Source organism: Eupeodes corollae, chromosome 1 (genome assembly GCF_945859685.1).
Source record: "Eupeodes corollae chromosome 1, idEupCoro1.1, whole genome shotgun sequence".
Taxonomy (NCBI): Eukaryota; Metazoa; Arthropoda; class Insecta; order Diptera; family Syrphidae; genus Eupeodes; species Eupeodes corollae.
In genome coordinates this window covers 8331939-8349822 of record NC_079147.1, presented here as the reverse complement: position 1 = coordinate 8349822, position 17884 = coordinate 8331939, and the positions used below count along the sequence as shown (strand labels likewise).

At 37.5% G+C, this 17884-nt stretch overlaps 2 protein-coding genes across 2 annotated transcripts in view; both read right to left on the bottom strand.

Annotated features, from left to right (window-relative positions):
* LOC129953617 (CCR4-NOT transcription complex subunit 6) overlaps positions 1-17884 on the bottom strand; it is an 80424-nt gene that overhangs the window by 31290 nt on the left and 31250 nt on the right. The gene's annotated exons all lie outside the window — the stretch shown is intronic.
* Positions 8142-13190, bottom strand: LOC129953612 (uncharacterized protein DDB_G0283357). Its single transcript, XM_056066854.1, has one exon. It carries the CDS (start codon positions 11591-11593, stop codon positions 9737-9739), a length of 1857 nt encoding a protein of 618 aa, XP_055922829.1. The 5' UTR covers positions 11594-13190; the 3' UTR covers positions 8142-9736.

The following is a 17884-nucleotide window of genomic DNA, read 5'->3' as shown; positions in this document are numbered from 1 at the left end:
TACTGTTTAAGCGGGATTTACTTCCTCCATCTTGTTGCAACCAAGTGTCATCGGATTAGTTTTTCGAAGAAAACAATCAGTTAGCATGGCTTGATATTGATTGAAGTTATGGCTTCCAGCTTGTAAGTCGCACTAAACTAATTCATTTGTTAATAACTTAAGGATTGCTTAAAGCCCAAAAATTTGAACGATTTAGTAAAATGTTAAAGCCATTTTTAGCAATTAACTAAGCTTAAAAGACGATATACCTAATTTTAAACCATTTTAACATCTCACTTTCTCCTAACAATTTGCTAAAATTAAAATCACGGTTTCGCTATTTTTACTTTAAGCAATTTGCTAAATCCATATGACATCTGTAAAATTATTCTTATAAGAGCAGTTGATAGAATGATCAACAATTGGGAATTCCATTTAATAGGTCCGTTTAAGCGTATTTGCTGTGTTTATTTTCACGAACTGTCACTTTTTAGACATGTTTGGATGCTTGTTATTATTAAAAGAACAATTTGCAATTTACTAGTTAGCAAAACGAAAAAAATGTTAAAAATTTTGGACTCCCTTAGTAAATTACTAAATATATAGGACCAAATAGTTAATTGTTGAACCCTTAACAATAGTTTGTTTTATGTTTGGCACAATTTTGCTGATAAAGTACTTTATGAACTTCCGAAACAGATTTGTTTTGTTCAATGTACATTTCCATAATTTGGAAGGGTTGTTCTGGTTTTTAACAATTCACGGTAATTTGCCAAAACTTACTTGATAGAAATACCAACACAATTAAACATTCTCAACTGTCAAACCATCATAGGTAACAACCATTGAGACTTTTTATGCAGCCTTAACAAAACTCAAAATATATTTGACATTTACCTACCATGAAACATCAAAATAATATTTTTCAGGTGATTTTTTCCGTGATCTGTAATCAAAAATGTTTCAAATTTTAATAAAGAACAAGAAACCAACTAAGTTTTTAGATGAAGTTCACTCGGGCGTACTTACGTACTTTTTTTAATTTATTTGAAAAATTGATTTTTTTCGTAGCGCATGGAACACGATTGGTATTATTTTTTTATTTGTCATTGAATGCGAGTGCGGTAGAAATGTCAAATTTCTAGCTAAAGGTGTAAATTTTCCAAAAAATCCCGATCTGTAGAACTGATCTTAAATCAAAAATAAATCAATTTATTTTGACCCAAGGAATGCAACAACTTAAGAAATGTGTGTTTTGACAGATCTAGATCAAGAATAAATTGATTTATTTTACCCATGGAAAACCCCCTAATCAATCTCTTTAAAATGACACAAATGTCAATGTCAAATCGAGAGTCAAATTTATGTCACTTTTGACTTAATATTTTAATTTATTAACCGTTTGATTTACAAGAACATTTATAAGAACAAGTACCACCGACCCAACCGTCGATTTTATGGTATGCACAAAGTCTGTACATACATTGAAGTCGTGCTATGCTGTTGGATGCTGAGACTGAGACTTCAGCAGCATTGCGTTAGAGTTGCAACAATTTTTATTATATGTTTGCAGTTTAGTTATTTTTTCTCAATATTTTCAGTTTCGCTGGTAGACCGCATTAGATGGCTGTGCCTAGCTGACTGGAATTACCGGTTATGCGCCTTAAATGTCTCGCTGTCGTTTTAATATGTACTCGTACTACCTCAATAACTTGCTCTTGATATAGACTCAATTAAAAAAGCAAAGCTTAATGGTAGTAGAGCTAAAGCTATATGCACTAGTACATCATAGGTAGAGTCATAGCTACACACCTGCCAGCAGGTGCATTTTCTCTGTCAAATTCTAATATTTTCGTTGTTATACTTTTTTAATTTTTTATTTCACATGCAATGCAAGAACCTTAAAGGCCAAACCATCAGATTTATAAAGACTCGCAGTCAAGAGGAATGAAATACAAAAATATTCCATTCAAACGAGCTACAAAATATCACTTAGTGAGTTTCATAAAAAAACTAACCGTACAATAACTCATAAAGCGCTATAAATTTAACACTTTGACACTTCTTTTTCGGGTCTCTTCTCTTAACTCTTAAGCGAGTTTGACCTATTTAAATGACGGAGACTGTTCTCCATATTTTTGTTGTATTTTTAAAGGTTGGTATACATCATGCATTGGATGTTTGGTGAATCATATGCACTACAAAGCAGATGGCGGTGTAACGGAAGTGGAATGCTTTAAGAACGGTAGACAAAGCTCGTTATCCCTTGAGTTACTTTAAATTGGAATGACGATGAAGCGACCGACGCGATGCACGAATATTACGGTTTAATTCTTTGACAATAAATCAATTTATTTGTTTGAATTTTTTTTTATTAAATAGATCGTGAGTGGCAAAGCGTTTTGAAGCTGAAAATTTAACTAGCTCAAAATGAAAAAAAAAAAAAACAAGTAGACAAATTTGAAGGTGATGCTGATGCATTTTTATTCTATTTTCCTCTGCAATTAATGAAGTTACTAAACGTCATATGTGACGTTTTCCAAACTGTTAGATTAAGTTCAATTTGACTCTTTTAATGGTACTTAGTTTGAGGTTTCATAATTTTATCTTCAATTAAATATTTCAAAAGAAACCGGAAAATGAGTAAGTGAGAGTTAAAATAAGGTTTCAAGGCATTTCAATCTTTTCCATTTGAGTCTACATACATATGAATCACATTGGTCGCATTTACAAACCTAGTGGCTACGTAGTCAAGGAGTTCTGATTGGCCAAATCTAACTACAAAAGTAGTTAAAATTTCACCTCCGACCGACGTAGTGTAAAAATGTCGGCTACAAAGTTAGTGCACACTGGTTTTGACGTTTCACAATCAGCTGCTCGGTAAGGACACATGAATTCAAAATAAAATTAATCTTTCGGTATTTAAATACAGATATAAATAAATCATATTATGTCTTTTATTTGGTTTTATTGAATTTAAAAAGAAAAAAACTATTTAAAATTCTGAAATTTGTCATTAATATGACTGTTTCGGATTGACTAACTTTGTTGTGCCATTTTGCATTCACAAAGCTAGTTGAATTTTGACTACGTCATTCGCTTCGTGAATGCGCCCATTTTCAAGAGGAACGTTATATTTCTTTTGACTAGTGACAGGAAAACGTCAAATATAAACAAAGCTGTTATTAAATCAGGAAAATTATCCATGTCATAAACCTTTGAAAAACAGCGGTTTTCCAATATTCCAATCAATCATATTTTATTTTAATTTTGATTTTTATTTCTTTCTACTGCGATACATTTTTGGGAATATTTTATTTAAATATAGATTTTGGCTGAGTTCAAAAATGCAACAAGTTGCACAAGCCATGTCATATAAGATTCATACAATGCATTTATGAACGGAAAAACTACTACTAGAATGCGGCAAATATACAATATCAAAAACTAGCTCATAAATGTCATTAAAGTAGGCGTCTATCTAAAAAAAGAATGACATGAATAATTAAGTTTTTTCTTGGAGTTTTAGTTTTTGCGGGATAAAGTTTTTTTAGTGTCTTAACAAAATTATTCTTTCAAAATGTCCAATAAAAATGTTTTATTAGCGGTTAAAGTTTTTTTGATTGTCTTAACAAAATTATTCTTTCAAAATGTCAAATGCAAATGTTTTATTAGAACTTATTTTAAATTTTTTGAATAGAACATATTTTTTATTCAAGACAAACTACATTTAAGAAAAAGGAGTAAAAGCAAATGAAAAATAATGATTTTTCAGCTTAGAAACAAAACAAAATCAAGGAGTATCCCAGATAATGTTTTTAGAAATCACTTTTATTTTTGCCAAAAAATTTAATAAAATATTCAATTGTTTTGCGTACTCATCTTTTCTGACATTTTCCTGCAGAGCGGAAACAGAAATAAATTTCAGCTGTCAGATTTTTCAATAATTTGAGAAATGAAAGAAAAACATACACATAACTGTGTCAAATCGAATGATTTGATTTGTTGGTGGTTGAATTCGCTAAAAAGTGAAATACGCGAAAAGAAAGCCTTTCACGCAGTGAAACCATAATTGGACGTGTGCAAAGTGCCTTATTGTCCCATCATGTTAACAATATCAATATATTGGCCAATACATCCAACAAAAGTCGATCAAAATTCGACCATTGAGCAGGCTCTGTCACTTTGTCTGCATACAAGGACACTTCTTTAACCACTTGTGATTTTCTTGAGCTTAGGCGTAAAGTTATTCCTGTAACTCCATTATCGTTAGTGGCAAACATTAAACTTTTATTTTGACACTTTAAATGACAGTTGAATTTGACTGGTGTATATTAAGAGTGCTACCAACATAATACCTATGAATTAATGATCAAATTTAGTCCCACATAAGAGGCTGGAAAGTATGGCAAGTTTCTAGTATCTAATTGGTTAACTGTCAATTGCACTTTAATTAAGGCAACTGTATTGAAATATTGACTGGAAAGTAAGTCAAGAAAAATTTTCCTAACTATCAAGTTAAGTCTACTTATGTCAAAATGACAGTTGACCATGTTTATTTTTTCATTCAACTGAAAGCTTAACTTTATTACTATATGGTTTATTTATTTTCTGCACAACTCCATTTAATATTTTGTGTAAAAGGGTTCCTTGTCAAATTGGAAAAGAAATAAGTAATATTTCTTTAAATTACAAAAAAACTGCCGATTTTTTTTGGTATTCCATATATAGTACAGTGATAAATTGTCAAAAAAACGATCCGCAGTAGTCCAGTTTTTATATTTGAAAGTTGATACAATTGAATATTTGTCAGAATAATTTATCGGAAAATTCCAAAAAAAAAAATAGCGAAATTCAGACCAGGGGTGAAATGGTGTAAGCTGATTCTTCATTGCTGACTATCAAAATCAAGAAAATACGTCTGTGTAAGGTGATCATCGATTTCAAAGTTTGAACCACCTTAAATACTTCGTTTTATCCTCGTTTATGTCAAGATCCATTTTCTTCGCCTCAGACTCGACATTAGAGAAAGCACCCGTCACTGCTCGTTTGGTTCTTCCCATAATGTCGATGTCATCTGCATATCCAAGATATTGGGTGGATTTTTGAAAGATGGTGCCACTTGTATTGGCGTTGCTTTTGCGCACCACTCTTTCAAGAACAATATTGAAGCAGCTACATGACACCGCATAGCTTTTTCGAAGTCCTCTGGTGGTTTCGAAGGTTTCGGTCGAGTCTCTTCCAATTTTGACGCAGCAACGAGCATTTTCCAGCGTCATCCTGATAAGTCGTATCAGTTTGGTAGGGGTACGAAAACTCAACATGGCACGGTATAGTTCATTCCTGTCTACACTGTCATAAGCTGCTTTAAAATCGATGAAAAGATGGTGTGTTTCGGTGTTACGTTCTTGGGTCTTTTCTAAGATTTGGCATAGAGTGAAAATTTGACGATGGTAGATTTTCCAGGCCTGAAGCCACACTGGTAAGGGCCAAATAGTTCGTCAGTAAAGGCGTTCACATAATACACTGGACAAGATCTTGTACGCGATGTTTAAAAGGGTAATGCCTCTGTAGTTGGCGCAGAGAAGGCGGTCACTTTTTTATGGATCGTGCTTAAGTTCCCTTCGTCGGGCATGCTTTCTTCCGACCAAATTTTAGTAACTAGCTGGTACATGTTCCTAATCAGATCTGCTGGAGCGTACTTAAAAATCTCCAAAGTAGCCGAATGCCTACGTACAGCCAATCTCACCATCAACATGAAGAAATCAAGGTTTTGCTTCAAAGAGTTAAAATACTTGGGCTTCATAGTTGGTGGTGGGAAATTTGAAACTGATCCGGCGGAACAAGAGGCGATAGTGGATTTCCCGGTCCCGAAAACCCCTAGGTAGATCCGTAGGCTGCTTGGAATGGCAGGCTGACTGCTCCTTTGAGGGACCTGCTGAAGAAGAGAAGCGAGAAGTTTTTCATGACGGATGAAGCTCTGATGGCATTTGAGAATCTGAAGAAAGCGTTGATCTCAGCGCCGGCTTTTTCACGCCCGGAGTTCACAAAAAGATTTTATATCCAATGTGATGCTTCTGATGCAGGGATCGGTGCTGTACTGGTTCAGTTGGACGATTAAGGAGAGGAGGTCCCGATCGCGTTTTTTTCTCAAAAATTTAATAAAAGTCAGAGAAACTACAGTGTCATCGAGATGGAGTGTATGGCCGCGGTGATGGCTGTTAAGCAATTCAGGCTGTATGTCGAGGGTATGGACTTGACGATCATAACGGACCATTCCAGCCTTTAAATGCTGATGAACATGAAGAACAAGCTTTCCAGGTGGCGTCTTTCGTTACAGTCCTATACCTTCGACATACAGCACCGTAAAGGAAGTCATCACGTAGTACCGGATACTCTTTCTCGGGTACATGTGGATTCTCTGACTCTCGAGGACGTTGCCCTGTTGAATGACTTGAAGTCAGCGGAATTCCTTTTCGATAATTATTTAGACCTCATCGAGACGGTTTACAAACATAAAGACGAGCTTTCCCACTTAAAATACGAAGACGGCTATGTTTAAAAAAAGGTTTTTTTTTTTTTAAATAAGGCGAAGAAGAAATGTGGGAACATTCTTGGCTTGGGTACTATCATGTTGAACCTAAATCCGCACATGGTGGCATAGCAAAAACCGTAGCTAGACTTAGAAATTATTTCTACTGGCCTAATATGACTATGCATGTTCGTGTATACGCCTCCAATTGTAGTGTGTCTAAACAAAGAAAAGCATCGAATCAAGTATCTCGTCCTCCTATTGTTACGTTTAATTGTAGTAATCGTCTGTTTAAAAAAAAATACATAGACTTTTTAAGACCATATCCGAGGTCAAAATTAGGAAATGTATACGTGTTTGTTGTCTTAGATCATTTGTTCAAATTTATGTTGTTGAAAGCATTACGAAAAGCAAGTACTTCAAGCGTCATTAATTTTTTAAAAGAAGACGCCTTCAATATGTTTGAAATACCCAATATCATCCATTCCGACAATGGAAAACAATTTGTATCCAAAGAATTCGAATCAATGATAACCTACAGCATAAGGCATTTTAAGACCGCTCACTCGACGTAGAGCTGGCGGGAAGATCGCGCTCTCCTTTGCCTCCACAATCTGTATGCCTCCGTTTTGGCTTTGTTTGCCTGAACACATTCAGAGTCAAACCAGGGGTTCCTTGGTGGCGGCTGTGAGAAATCCAGCACCTCTTCTGCAGAATTCCTGATGTATTGTTTGCAGAGCTGCCAGTCGGTCTCTGGGCACATCTCGTCCGTTGTAGGGTTTCTCGCAAGCTCTAGGGATACTCGATCGGCAAAGGCATTGGCGGTATCCTCCTGCTGCAGTCTTCCAACGTTGAATCTTCTCCTCGAGGTTGTTGTTTGCCTAAGAGCTTCCATGGATATTATAAATTATTCCACTAATGATTTAGTTAGGGGTCACGACCTAAGGACTGATATGCCTGTTACCTAGATTATGCGAATTTTAAATTGTTCCCGAATTTTAAGTCGAAAAATTCAAAAACAAACAAAATTAATTCGTTTGTAAAACGTACCCTTGTGGATCGCAAATTTAAAACTGAAAAAAAGTTAAGTTTTTAGCCTGAGAGTAAATATCAAAAAGTCTTAGATTTGATATCAAAACCAATTTAAGTTTAATATGTAACATCAAAAAACAAACTGATGTTTTATCCTCCTTTACCCTACAAACATTCATAATTTCTTTCAAGCTATTAAAATAACGAGACGAATGGCTCTTTATCAAGCTTATAATAATATTTGTCTCCAACATACAATATAATATATTTTATGGGATTATAATCAATTTCATTTCAACAGAGTTTCCATTGTCTCCAAAAATGTTTTGACACAGGTAAGACAAACGCCTAAGATGATGATGATGAAATGTATCATTTCAACTCAACTTAATGTTTCTATGTCTTCAAACAATATTATGGAACAAGTTTCAGTTCCCGTGAAGACGATTTAATTAAAGTTGAAATATCAATCAATTTTGCATATCAAAGAGATACAAAAAAAAGACAATTAATTAATTTTTGTTTAATTAAACATTTGTTTATTGAAAAAAAAAATATTATTTGTAATAATATCAGTACACTCGATAGCATAATAATTATTAATTTTTATTTCAAACCTTTCATATTGCAAATTGTTTAATAACATATAAATTGCAGATCTTTTTGTTTTTGTAATATAGGTAAAGTAAATAAATAAATAGGAAGACAAATCACTGTTTTAACAGCAATTCCATGTTACATTTTGCAATAAGAAATGTTTGAAGATCTTTTCTATATTTAAACAAAAAAAAACTGTAGTCTACTATATAAAAGTATATAAAATATATAAAATCTTAGTTTAATTTTTAAGTGATCTTCCACCACATACCTTAATATCGTAATATCGTAAAATTTAAAAATATATATAAAAACAAATGAAATGCATTAAAATAGGCAAACATAATTGATGTATGTATTTATAAACAAAGATATTATAACCCCTTTTATTTAAGGTAACTTTAATCCGGCAAAAGTATTTATTTTCTAAGGCTTTATTTTAGTGTCTTTTTGTTTAACATATTTCTTCAATATTTGAAACCTAAACCTATATAAATAAATAACAAAATAAAATACAAAAAAAATATAATATGTATGCTTTGTTTTGTGGACAACGGCAAACATCAACAAAAAAAAATAACATTAACATTTGAATTTAAAATATTAACCTTGAATAAATAAAATCTAAAACACATTCAATACATTATTAATAAATTTCTCAAAGCATCTCAAGGTGAGAAAAAACACAGTTTTCTTTAGATACCTACGTACGACTAAAGATATGTTATGTTGCTTTGCCAAGAAGTCGGGCTTCGCAGAAGCATTTGCATATTATAATTAGTTTAAATGTCATAAGGAGGGTTCAGCCGGAGCGGTGTTAGAGCCAACATACCATTGGGAAAAATGATGAAAAACCGGATTCAAACAATGATTCAGTCCAGAAATTGAGCAATCACCATCTCGCACATTGCAACAAACCAAAAACACACAAAAGCGTGTCTTGGTCTTCCCTTTCACTTGCTATGAACTAGCGATGGCGATGGCTTGAGCTGCATTCTGTATGGTGTTCCATCCTCCATCCTCCATCCATCCAATGTAACAACTTAGAAGAAAAATTATACCTATTCACAACAAAGCATACAAATTAAATTTAACAACAAAAAAGGAACCTCCACACTAATGCCGGAGAAAAATTACCAACCGTGAGACAGAAATTGGTATAAAAACGTAAACAACAAATAAAAATAATAAAATAAAAAAAATATTAAATAAAAAGAGAATGAATAAATGCGCTGAATAAATAAAATCGATTTGAAAAAGATACTTCTTTCGTTCATCGTAAGTTGTTCTATGGTGTCTCCTACAAAGCTTAACGCCATCTACATTCGCTTACAATCTTTACACTGCTGGTGCTGCTGCTGTTGCGGTGAACGACGACGAAAAGAGGTACTCTACGAGTGTATGCAAAAACTGATGAAAGTGAAAGTTTCACTTTTCATAGTCCAGACAATGAACCGGTATTGCGACTGCTGCCGTTGCTGCGGCTTCTGCTGCAATTCTGTTTTCTTTGTATTTTTGTGGTGAGTCTTATTTTGTGTTTTCTTACAACAAAAGTAAAATAAATACTTAAGCTAAGGTTATTTGTTTAATAAGACCCTACATGGAAGCTACTGCAGGCCGATAAAACGAAGATGACGTTGTTTGTTTGGGAGCGTCTGAGTGCAATGACGACGACGACGACGACGACATCGACATCGAAAACGCCAAAGACTGCAATGATGATGATGATGGTTGGTGTTGCTGCTGTTGTTGAGTACCCCATAACATGTCTAGGCAATTAAAGAGATGCGGATCTATCCTGGGTGATCCTCCTCCTCCATCGCCTGGTACATGAATAGTGTTATTATTGATGTCTGAAGTGGAGAAACAATCAAACATGGATTCGTTGGTGTTGTTGATGTTATTGGTGGTGGGAAACAGTAGATTGGGATGATTATTCAGGGAATTTATTGAGAGATTTTCAAAGTTGAATATTAATTCATCGCCACTTGGAGGATTGTTGCTTGTGGTACTACTCAGGCCACTGTCTGAGAAAACACTGCAACTATCTGATGAAGACGACGTCGATGAAGATGATGATGAACTGCTGCTGCTTGCACTCGCTCCTTTTATGTCACAAGTCTCCATTAGCTTGCGTGATATTTCATTTATACTCTCAGTTAGAAGGGATTCAGCTGTAGGACTTAAGAGGAGATCATTTGGAAGCTTCTGTAACTGAAGATAATTGTTGTTGCTATTGATGTTATTGTCGATATCGTTTTGAAAGAAATTATCACCAATTTGAATTCCACTCAGGATATCGCCATATCCAGAATCACTGGAATCACTCAAGCTGCCGGTGTGATTAGCGTTCTTGATGTTACCTTGGGTTGATTGGCGATTCGAACCGATTACTCCGACATTTTTGATGGTGGCTCTTTCAAACTCCGTGGTGTCGGACGAGTTATCGGAATGTGATCGACGTAATGGGAATGCCCATATGCGACTTAGTGGATCGCATTGTCGGCAAAAACAAATGTATCCTGTTGCCGGATCCTGGGCATCTGAGATGTGATTGGGTTCGTCGTTCTTCAGATTGCATCGGTTCTCGAATTCGTCGAAACCGAGCATATGTGAGGATGGAAGTGTGTGATGCTGAACCATGTTCAGCGGATAGTCTCGCTTTGAAGCACATGCATTCGATTCATGATCAATTTTTTTGACAAAATTATTTGTGTTTGGAAGAGGTTTGCGATCTTTTTTCCTCCTTTTTCTTGGTTTGATGATTCTGGGAAGACAAGCCACTGCTGTTGAATCGCTTTGTGCATTCGAAACTGCTGATACTCCTCCTCCTACACCAACTCCTACTCCAGATATATGGTTTTCTTTAGTTTTTTGATGAATCGGATTATTGGGTTTGTAGCCGCAAGGAGGGTATCCTTCAGACGAATTAGGATTCAGTGGTCTCAACTGACGGTTGCAATTCAAACGATTCCGATTAAACGATCCAGTTAGGAGAAGAGGAGCTCCTTGGGTGTGCATTGCCAGACGAGTCATTGGATTCAAGTCATACTCGTTGGAATGCAGATCTCGGTTGGAATTATACATTGGAAGGGAATTACAGGGCAATGGTTGTTGGGGTGGATGTCTATGTCCCCCAGTAGTTGGCTTCCTTTGACGACGGTTTGAAGATGCGGCCGTGGATATCAAAGGTATCCCAGCCCAGCCACTCGTATTGTGTTGGTTAAAACATGGAAGCATTGCATAGTTTTGATGATGTGGTGGCGGCTGAGGCTGTTGCTGGTGCTGCTGATGGTGTGGGTGGTAGGGCAGATTATGTTGCTGTTGTTGGTGATGGTGTTGTTGGTGTTGCTGCTGCTGCTGCTGGTGGAAGTTATAGAAAAAATTATGTGGTCTACATCCTGATGATGATCCTGGTTGCGGTACAACTCGCCCCGATACATTCGATTTCATAATACCGTCGTCAGAATAGTTAGGAGCATTCCTTTAGCTTGTCACACGTATGACCTTTTACCCAATCACTCGCTTAGTCTCTTAAAATGGCAGCGTTCTAGCGAAAGAAAAAAGAAATTAAATTTAAAAAAAGTCTTTTTCTGTTTGCTGCCCATCAATTTCAATCACCGTTCAACCGACATAAATGCACAGACGACAAACATACGTTAAAATTTCGCAACATTACCCGAATGGAAGCGGCCACACACAATTGTTCTGCAAAGCCAGCGCACACAAATATTTCACTTCGAGCTTGTCGTCCTCTTATTTTAACAAGACCTCTTGCGCGCAATGTAGCACTTAATATCTCTTATTTGCCACTTTTCCAAGCGACACACAACACAACATCAAAATCCAAATCCAATTCGAAATCCAAATCCAAGTAAGAAGAAACCAAATTCCAACAACAACAAATTCAAAACAATTGTGTTACGAAATGCTATGTGACACACTAAAAAGCGAAAGAGGTAAAAACACACAAACAAAACAAAATTCAACAATTGGTCTCACGACCGAGCGACGAAAGACTCCGAGAGATCGAGGAGGCGACTTATACAATTTCGAAGGCAAATAATATTCAATGATTCACAAGACCATAAGACCACAAGTCCACCGACCGATCGCTGTCAACGTAAGTGGCTAACTAAAAAAAGACTCGACAGCAACTTCAAGCCAAGCTGTTGCTGCGATTCGATTTTGGTGGTAAAACACACAAGGCCTGGCTGAAAACAGAGTACCGAAGCTAAAGCTGAAGCTGAAGTTGATGCAGACCCAGACCCAAACGAAGAGCTGAGAGAAATCTCGATCGTGAGCAACAAAATCAAATTCAAGAGGAAAACAACAAAATAAATAAGAAGGGGAACATAAAATACGTTCCACAAACATTATAGTAGTTGTGGTTGGGATTGGGACTTTTTAGACTTACGACTTGTGATGGGACTTAAGATGAGAGGTCTCCTTTATTTTTTGTTTTTTTTTTTTTTAATTTTAAAGCATGTGGTGGATGGAAATATAGAGAGGTAGGTACTCGTTTTCGTTAGCTGGAAAGTTACAATTTATTGCTTGGTGTCATTGTTTACCTGGCCGTTTATCCAATCCAAACCAATTGAAATTTTAGAGGATTTCTTTCATGAACAGAATACGAATTTTTTAATTAACGAAATTATTTCTCAGGAATTATGTAAATGATTGTGATGTAGTGACTGACTGTCAAAGTGTCATGTTTTTTTGAAGACTTATAATTTGCCTGTACTTATAAGTGTATATTATAGGTTTTTCGATTGTAGATAATGTTTGTTTTTGATAGGTCTAACGAACGATGTTATTATGTCCATTGATGACAAATTGATGGCTTACAAATTTATAATAAATTCCGGTCATAGAAAACCCAGAAAAACTTACGCTTACGACACAAAAACACGCACAATTTATTATTCATTATAATTTTTGTTTTGCTGAGTGATACCTTTCCAACATTTAAATACATCTAACAACAATTGGCTAACTAAAGTAATAGCCCAATTAGAAAATTAGACAGAAAATAGTCAAATTAGAACTTTAAATTCAGATAAAGCTGTTTTTTTTCTAACGATATTTAGAGGGAGGATGTTCAAATGGTAGACATGTGCATTCAAGAGGACACAAGCGTCCACAGGTTTTTCTGTGTCTATCAACTCCTACTCTCACCTCCACGTGGTGAACATCGGGTGCCTAGTACCTCAACTGGAGATTGTGTCCCAACCCCAGTGGAAAGTTGTTGGGGGCAGCAAACGAGAGAGGTGGGGAGAGGTGTTTCCACTAAGGCACCTCTCCGGAGCGGTTTTATCCGGCTCCCCATCCTTGGAGTTATACTTAGGATCTGGCCCTCCAGGTTGGGGGTTGTGCGTCGGGGTGACTTCCTGGCCACGTAAAGCTTTCAAAGTTGCGAAGCAACAACAAGCCTCGGATACGGACGGATTTACTGTTGACAACCAACGCAAACGAATAAAGGACAACGAACTTCGGATATGCACGTGGAATGTTAGGTCCCTTAACAGACCACGTGCGGCCGAAGAATTAGCGGAGGCCCTAGAACGATATAAAGCAGATATCACCGCCATCCAGGAAATACGATGGGATGGGCCGGGCAAAAAGAGGATCAAAAACTGCGATATTTACTATGGTGACTGCTACCACGAAAACCAACAGCGCTTATTTGGATGCGGATTCGTCATTGGAGCCAGACTTAGGCAAGAAGTCTTGAGCTATAGGTGCATCAATGAGCGCCTCATGACCATACGCATCAAGGCTAAATTCGGCAACATTAGCCTGATATGCGCACACGCCCCCACAGAAGAGAAAGACGACAACACCAAAGATATGTTCTTCGAGCTCTTAGACAAAACATATGAGCTGTGCCCTAGCTACGATATTAAAATAGTCCTAGGCGATTTTAATGCCAAGCTAGGAAGGGAAGACATCTTTGGTGGAATAATCGGGAAGAACAGCCTGCACGACAACACTTCCGACAATGGATTCAGGATCATAGATTTTGCTGCGGGGCGAAACGTCATGGTAGCCAGTACGCGTTTTCCACACCTCAACATCTACAAAGGAACTTGGACTTCTCCAGATCAATCTACCGTCAACCAGATTGACCATATTGCGATCGACGCCAGACACGCTTCCAGCATTTTGGATGTACGAACTTTCCGAGGAGCTAACATCGACTCGGACCACTACCTCGTTGTAGCCAAGGTAGCACTTCGAATTTCCAGACCCAAGGCAAAACAGGGAGGTGCTGGGAGAAGATACAACGTCGAACGGCTACAATCGCCAGAGATCGCCAAATCCTTTTCCGACCGAGTTACAAGTAACCTCTCTCGAAGTTCACTGCCGCCAACACAATGTATCCAAAACCAGTGGCAACATTGCCAAGATGCAATCAGAGAAGCCGCCTCTGATGTGCTGGGTTTCAAACAGCCACCAACAAGGAACCCCTGGTTTGATGAGGAATGTCGGCAGGCAAATGCAGCCAAACAACAGGCACGCAAAGCGGCGCTGCATAAAAGGACGAGAGCTGCTCGTGAGCTCTATGAGCAGAAGAGGCGAGAGGAACGCCGACTTCTCAGAAGGAAAAGGAGAGGGCATGAGAAGCGTGCGGTCGAAGATGTTGGGAGGTATAAAAGCAGGAATGAGGTTCGAAAGTTTTATGAACAGGTGAAACGAAATTCACAGGTACATAAACCTAGAACCGAAGGCTGCAAAGACGAAAGTGGAAACATCATAGTGGAACCGCAGTCAATGCTGAGGATATGGAAGGACCACTTCTGCAGACTGTATAACGGCGACGAAAAACTGAATTCAGCTGTCAGGCAGGATGATCCATTCAATATAGACGACGAAAGCCAACAATCCCGTCCTCCCGACTTAGACGAAGTAAAGATTGCCATATCTAAGTTGAAGTCTAATAAAGCCGCTGGGGCAGATGGCTTGAATGCCGAGCTCTTTAAAGCAGCTGGAGATAAGTTGGTTAGGAGCATGCACCAACTTATCTGTAAGATATGGTCGGAAGAAAACATGCCCGATGAATGGAACCTCAGTATTGTTTGCCCGATCCTAAAAAAAGGAGACCCTCTAAACTGAATCAACTATAGAGGAATAAGTCTACTTAACATCGCCTATAAAATCTTCTCTGCCATAATATGTGAACGTCTAAAGCCCATCGTCAACAACCTGATAGGTCCTTATCAGTGTGGTTTTAGACCAGGAAAGTCCACAGTTGATCAAATATTCACATTACTGCAGATCCTGGAAAAAACTCAAGAGCACCAAATCGACACCCACCATCTTTTCATCGATTTCAAGGCCGCATATGACAGCATCTACAGGGACGAGCTGTATAGAGCCATGTCTAGTTTTGGCATCCCTGCCAAACTCGTCCGTTTGTGCAGGATGACCATGGAGAATTCACGCTGCTCCATAAGGGTTGGAAACAACTTAACAGAACCTTTTGATGTCAAAAAAGGTTTTAAACAAGGTGATGCGCTGTCATGCGATTTTTTTAATATCGTACTTAAAAAAATAGTGCAGAGCTCACACGTCAACACTAGAGGCACTATCTTTCAAAAGTCTGTCCAATTACTGGCATGACATTGACATAATCGGAAGAACTCAGCGTGATGTCAATGGGGCTTTTGTGAGTATTGAGGCAGAGGCGGCAAAAATGGGTTTAACGGTTAATGAGGGCAAAACAAAGTACATGCTGTCGTCTAGAAAGGACATACAACACCGACGTTTTGCTCAAAACGTCACAATCGACAGACGTAACTTTGAGGTAGTCAAGGACTTCGTCTACCTAGGCTCCGCTGTAAACGCAGAAAACAACACCAGCGCTGAGATCAAACGCAGAATAACTCTTGCTAACCGCTGTTTCTTTGGACTAAGAAAGCAATTGAGTGGTAATGTCCTCTCTCGAGGGACCAAAGTGTTGCTATATAAGACCCTTATCATCCCCGTCCTGCTATACGGTGCAGAAGCATGGACCATGACAAAAACGGATGAAAGCACCTTGGGTCGCTTCGAGAGAAAAGTTCTTCGTGTGATCTACGGTCCCGTATGCATCGAAGGGGAGTGGAGGAGAAGATGAAACGACGAACTGTACGGGCTGTACAGCGACGTAGACTTAGCAAGAAGAGTAAAAGTCCAACGACTAAGATGACTGCGAAAGAAGATTCGTCCCATGGAATAGTTTACGCTTACAAGTACAGGAGGAGTCATGTCACTCATTGGCAGCATCGAATTAACAGCAAACTGTGCTGAACGCAAATTGGCTTTATCAATTGAGCTTACAAAAGGAGTGTCATTGGAAACGAGCGTAGGAACTGACAATGACCAGAAATGTTTACTATCTTTGAGCTTTTGTAGTATTTTTCGCCGTAATTTCTGGTCATGCAAAATTTAATGCGTCGAATATGTCCGTTACAAGTCCTTCTAGCTTGTTTGAACTTATTCCGGGTTTCTTCAGTAGGGTTGGCTTTATAAATCCGGAAACTTACATTTTTGATCCCAATAACCTCTTTACACCTCAAATCAAAACATTCGTTTTCTTTTTGTTTGATAGATTTTACCCTATACGGGATAAAATTTTTTATTCCTAAAAGAATTAAGTTTGTAACCATATCTGCGCTGGAATGCACGTCACTATCGAGGAGGCATAGTGACCAGTTAAAGTTCCTGAAGTTCCAACAAGTATAGAGTGTTGGCGGACTGACCCAACGTCAGGAATTTGAGTCGGCTCGTCAACTAACTGATTCAGGTGGTTTAACTCAGCAAAAATCTCGACATACCTTCCTTCGGATTTTGGCTGACCAGAATAGCGCAGCCACGAAGAATTGTGTACATTGTAACAACGATCTCACTGTGCGGAAAATGGGATACAATTCTCTGGATAGAGTCTGACAGCGCATCGAATTCGTTAGAAGTCGAATTGCTATTCAGACTTGGGCTGCGACAAATAAAAAACTTGTGAATGATTGGACGGTGAATTTAAACCACATATAATTAAAATTTGTGTTGGCGCACTGACCATATTGTGGTAGAAATTGATAGGCAGCTTCATTCCGTACATATACGGCTAGACTATGGTGAGAAAAGAATAAAGGCATTAAATTACAACCGTAAAGGTTAAACTCCGAGTGGTCAGTGGTTTCACCAACCTGAGTTAACGCTTAGTGCCAAAACAGCTGGCCTGTTCAAAACAGTACGAACGTATGCAGCATTGAAATTTTTCCTAAGCCCACGAATGTTTTTATACTGGACACAAAAAGCTTTAATTTACTCCTGATTTTTGAAAGCTAATCCAGAAGATGAAATACCATAGGAGAGCACCTTTAAGAGATTTAATCGATTCCGAAGTGTGTTTTTATTCGTTGGATTATTCATTCAAAATTTGTTGTTGTATTTTGGAAAGGAACTTTCATTTTGTGGGGTTTATTAGGCTTCTAGTAGACGTCGTTTAAAAGGACATATCTGTCAATTGTCTGAGCATGAAAAACTGATAACAATTTCACGTCGTCGGTTTTCATCAAATCTCGCTCTAACTTATTATTTTATATTAAAGGCTCTAGCTCACTTTTATATCTCTTTTTAATAAACAATTAGGTCTGAGAGTGTCCCAAAGTCAATTCAAATGTCAAATCAACTGTTCTAACAACTTTGATAAATATTGGGCCAGTTTAAGTTTCTAAGATATTTGAAAGTTTCACAGACGGA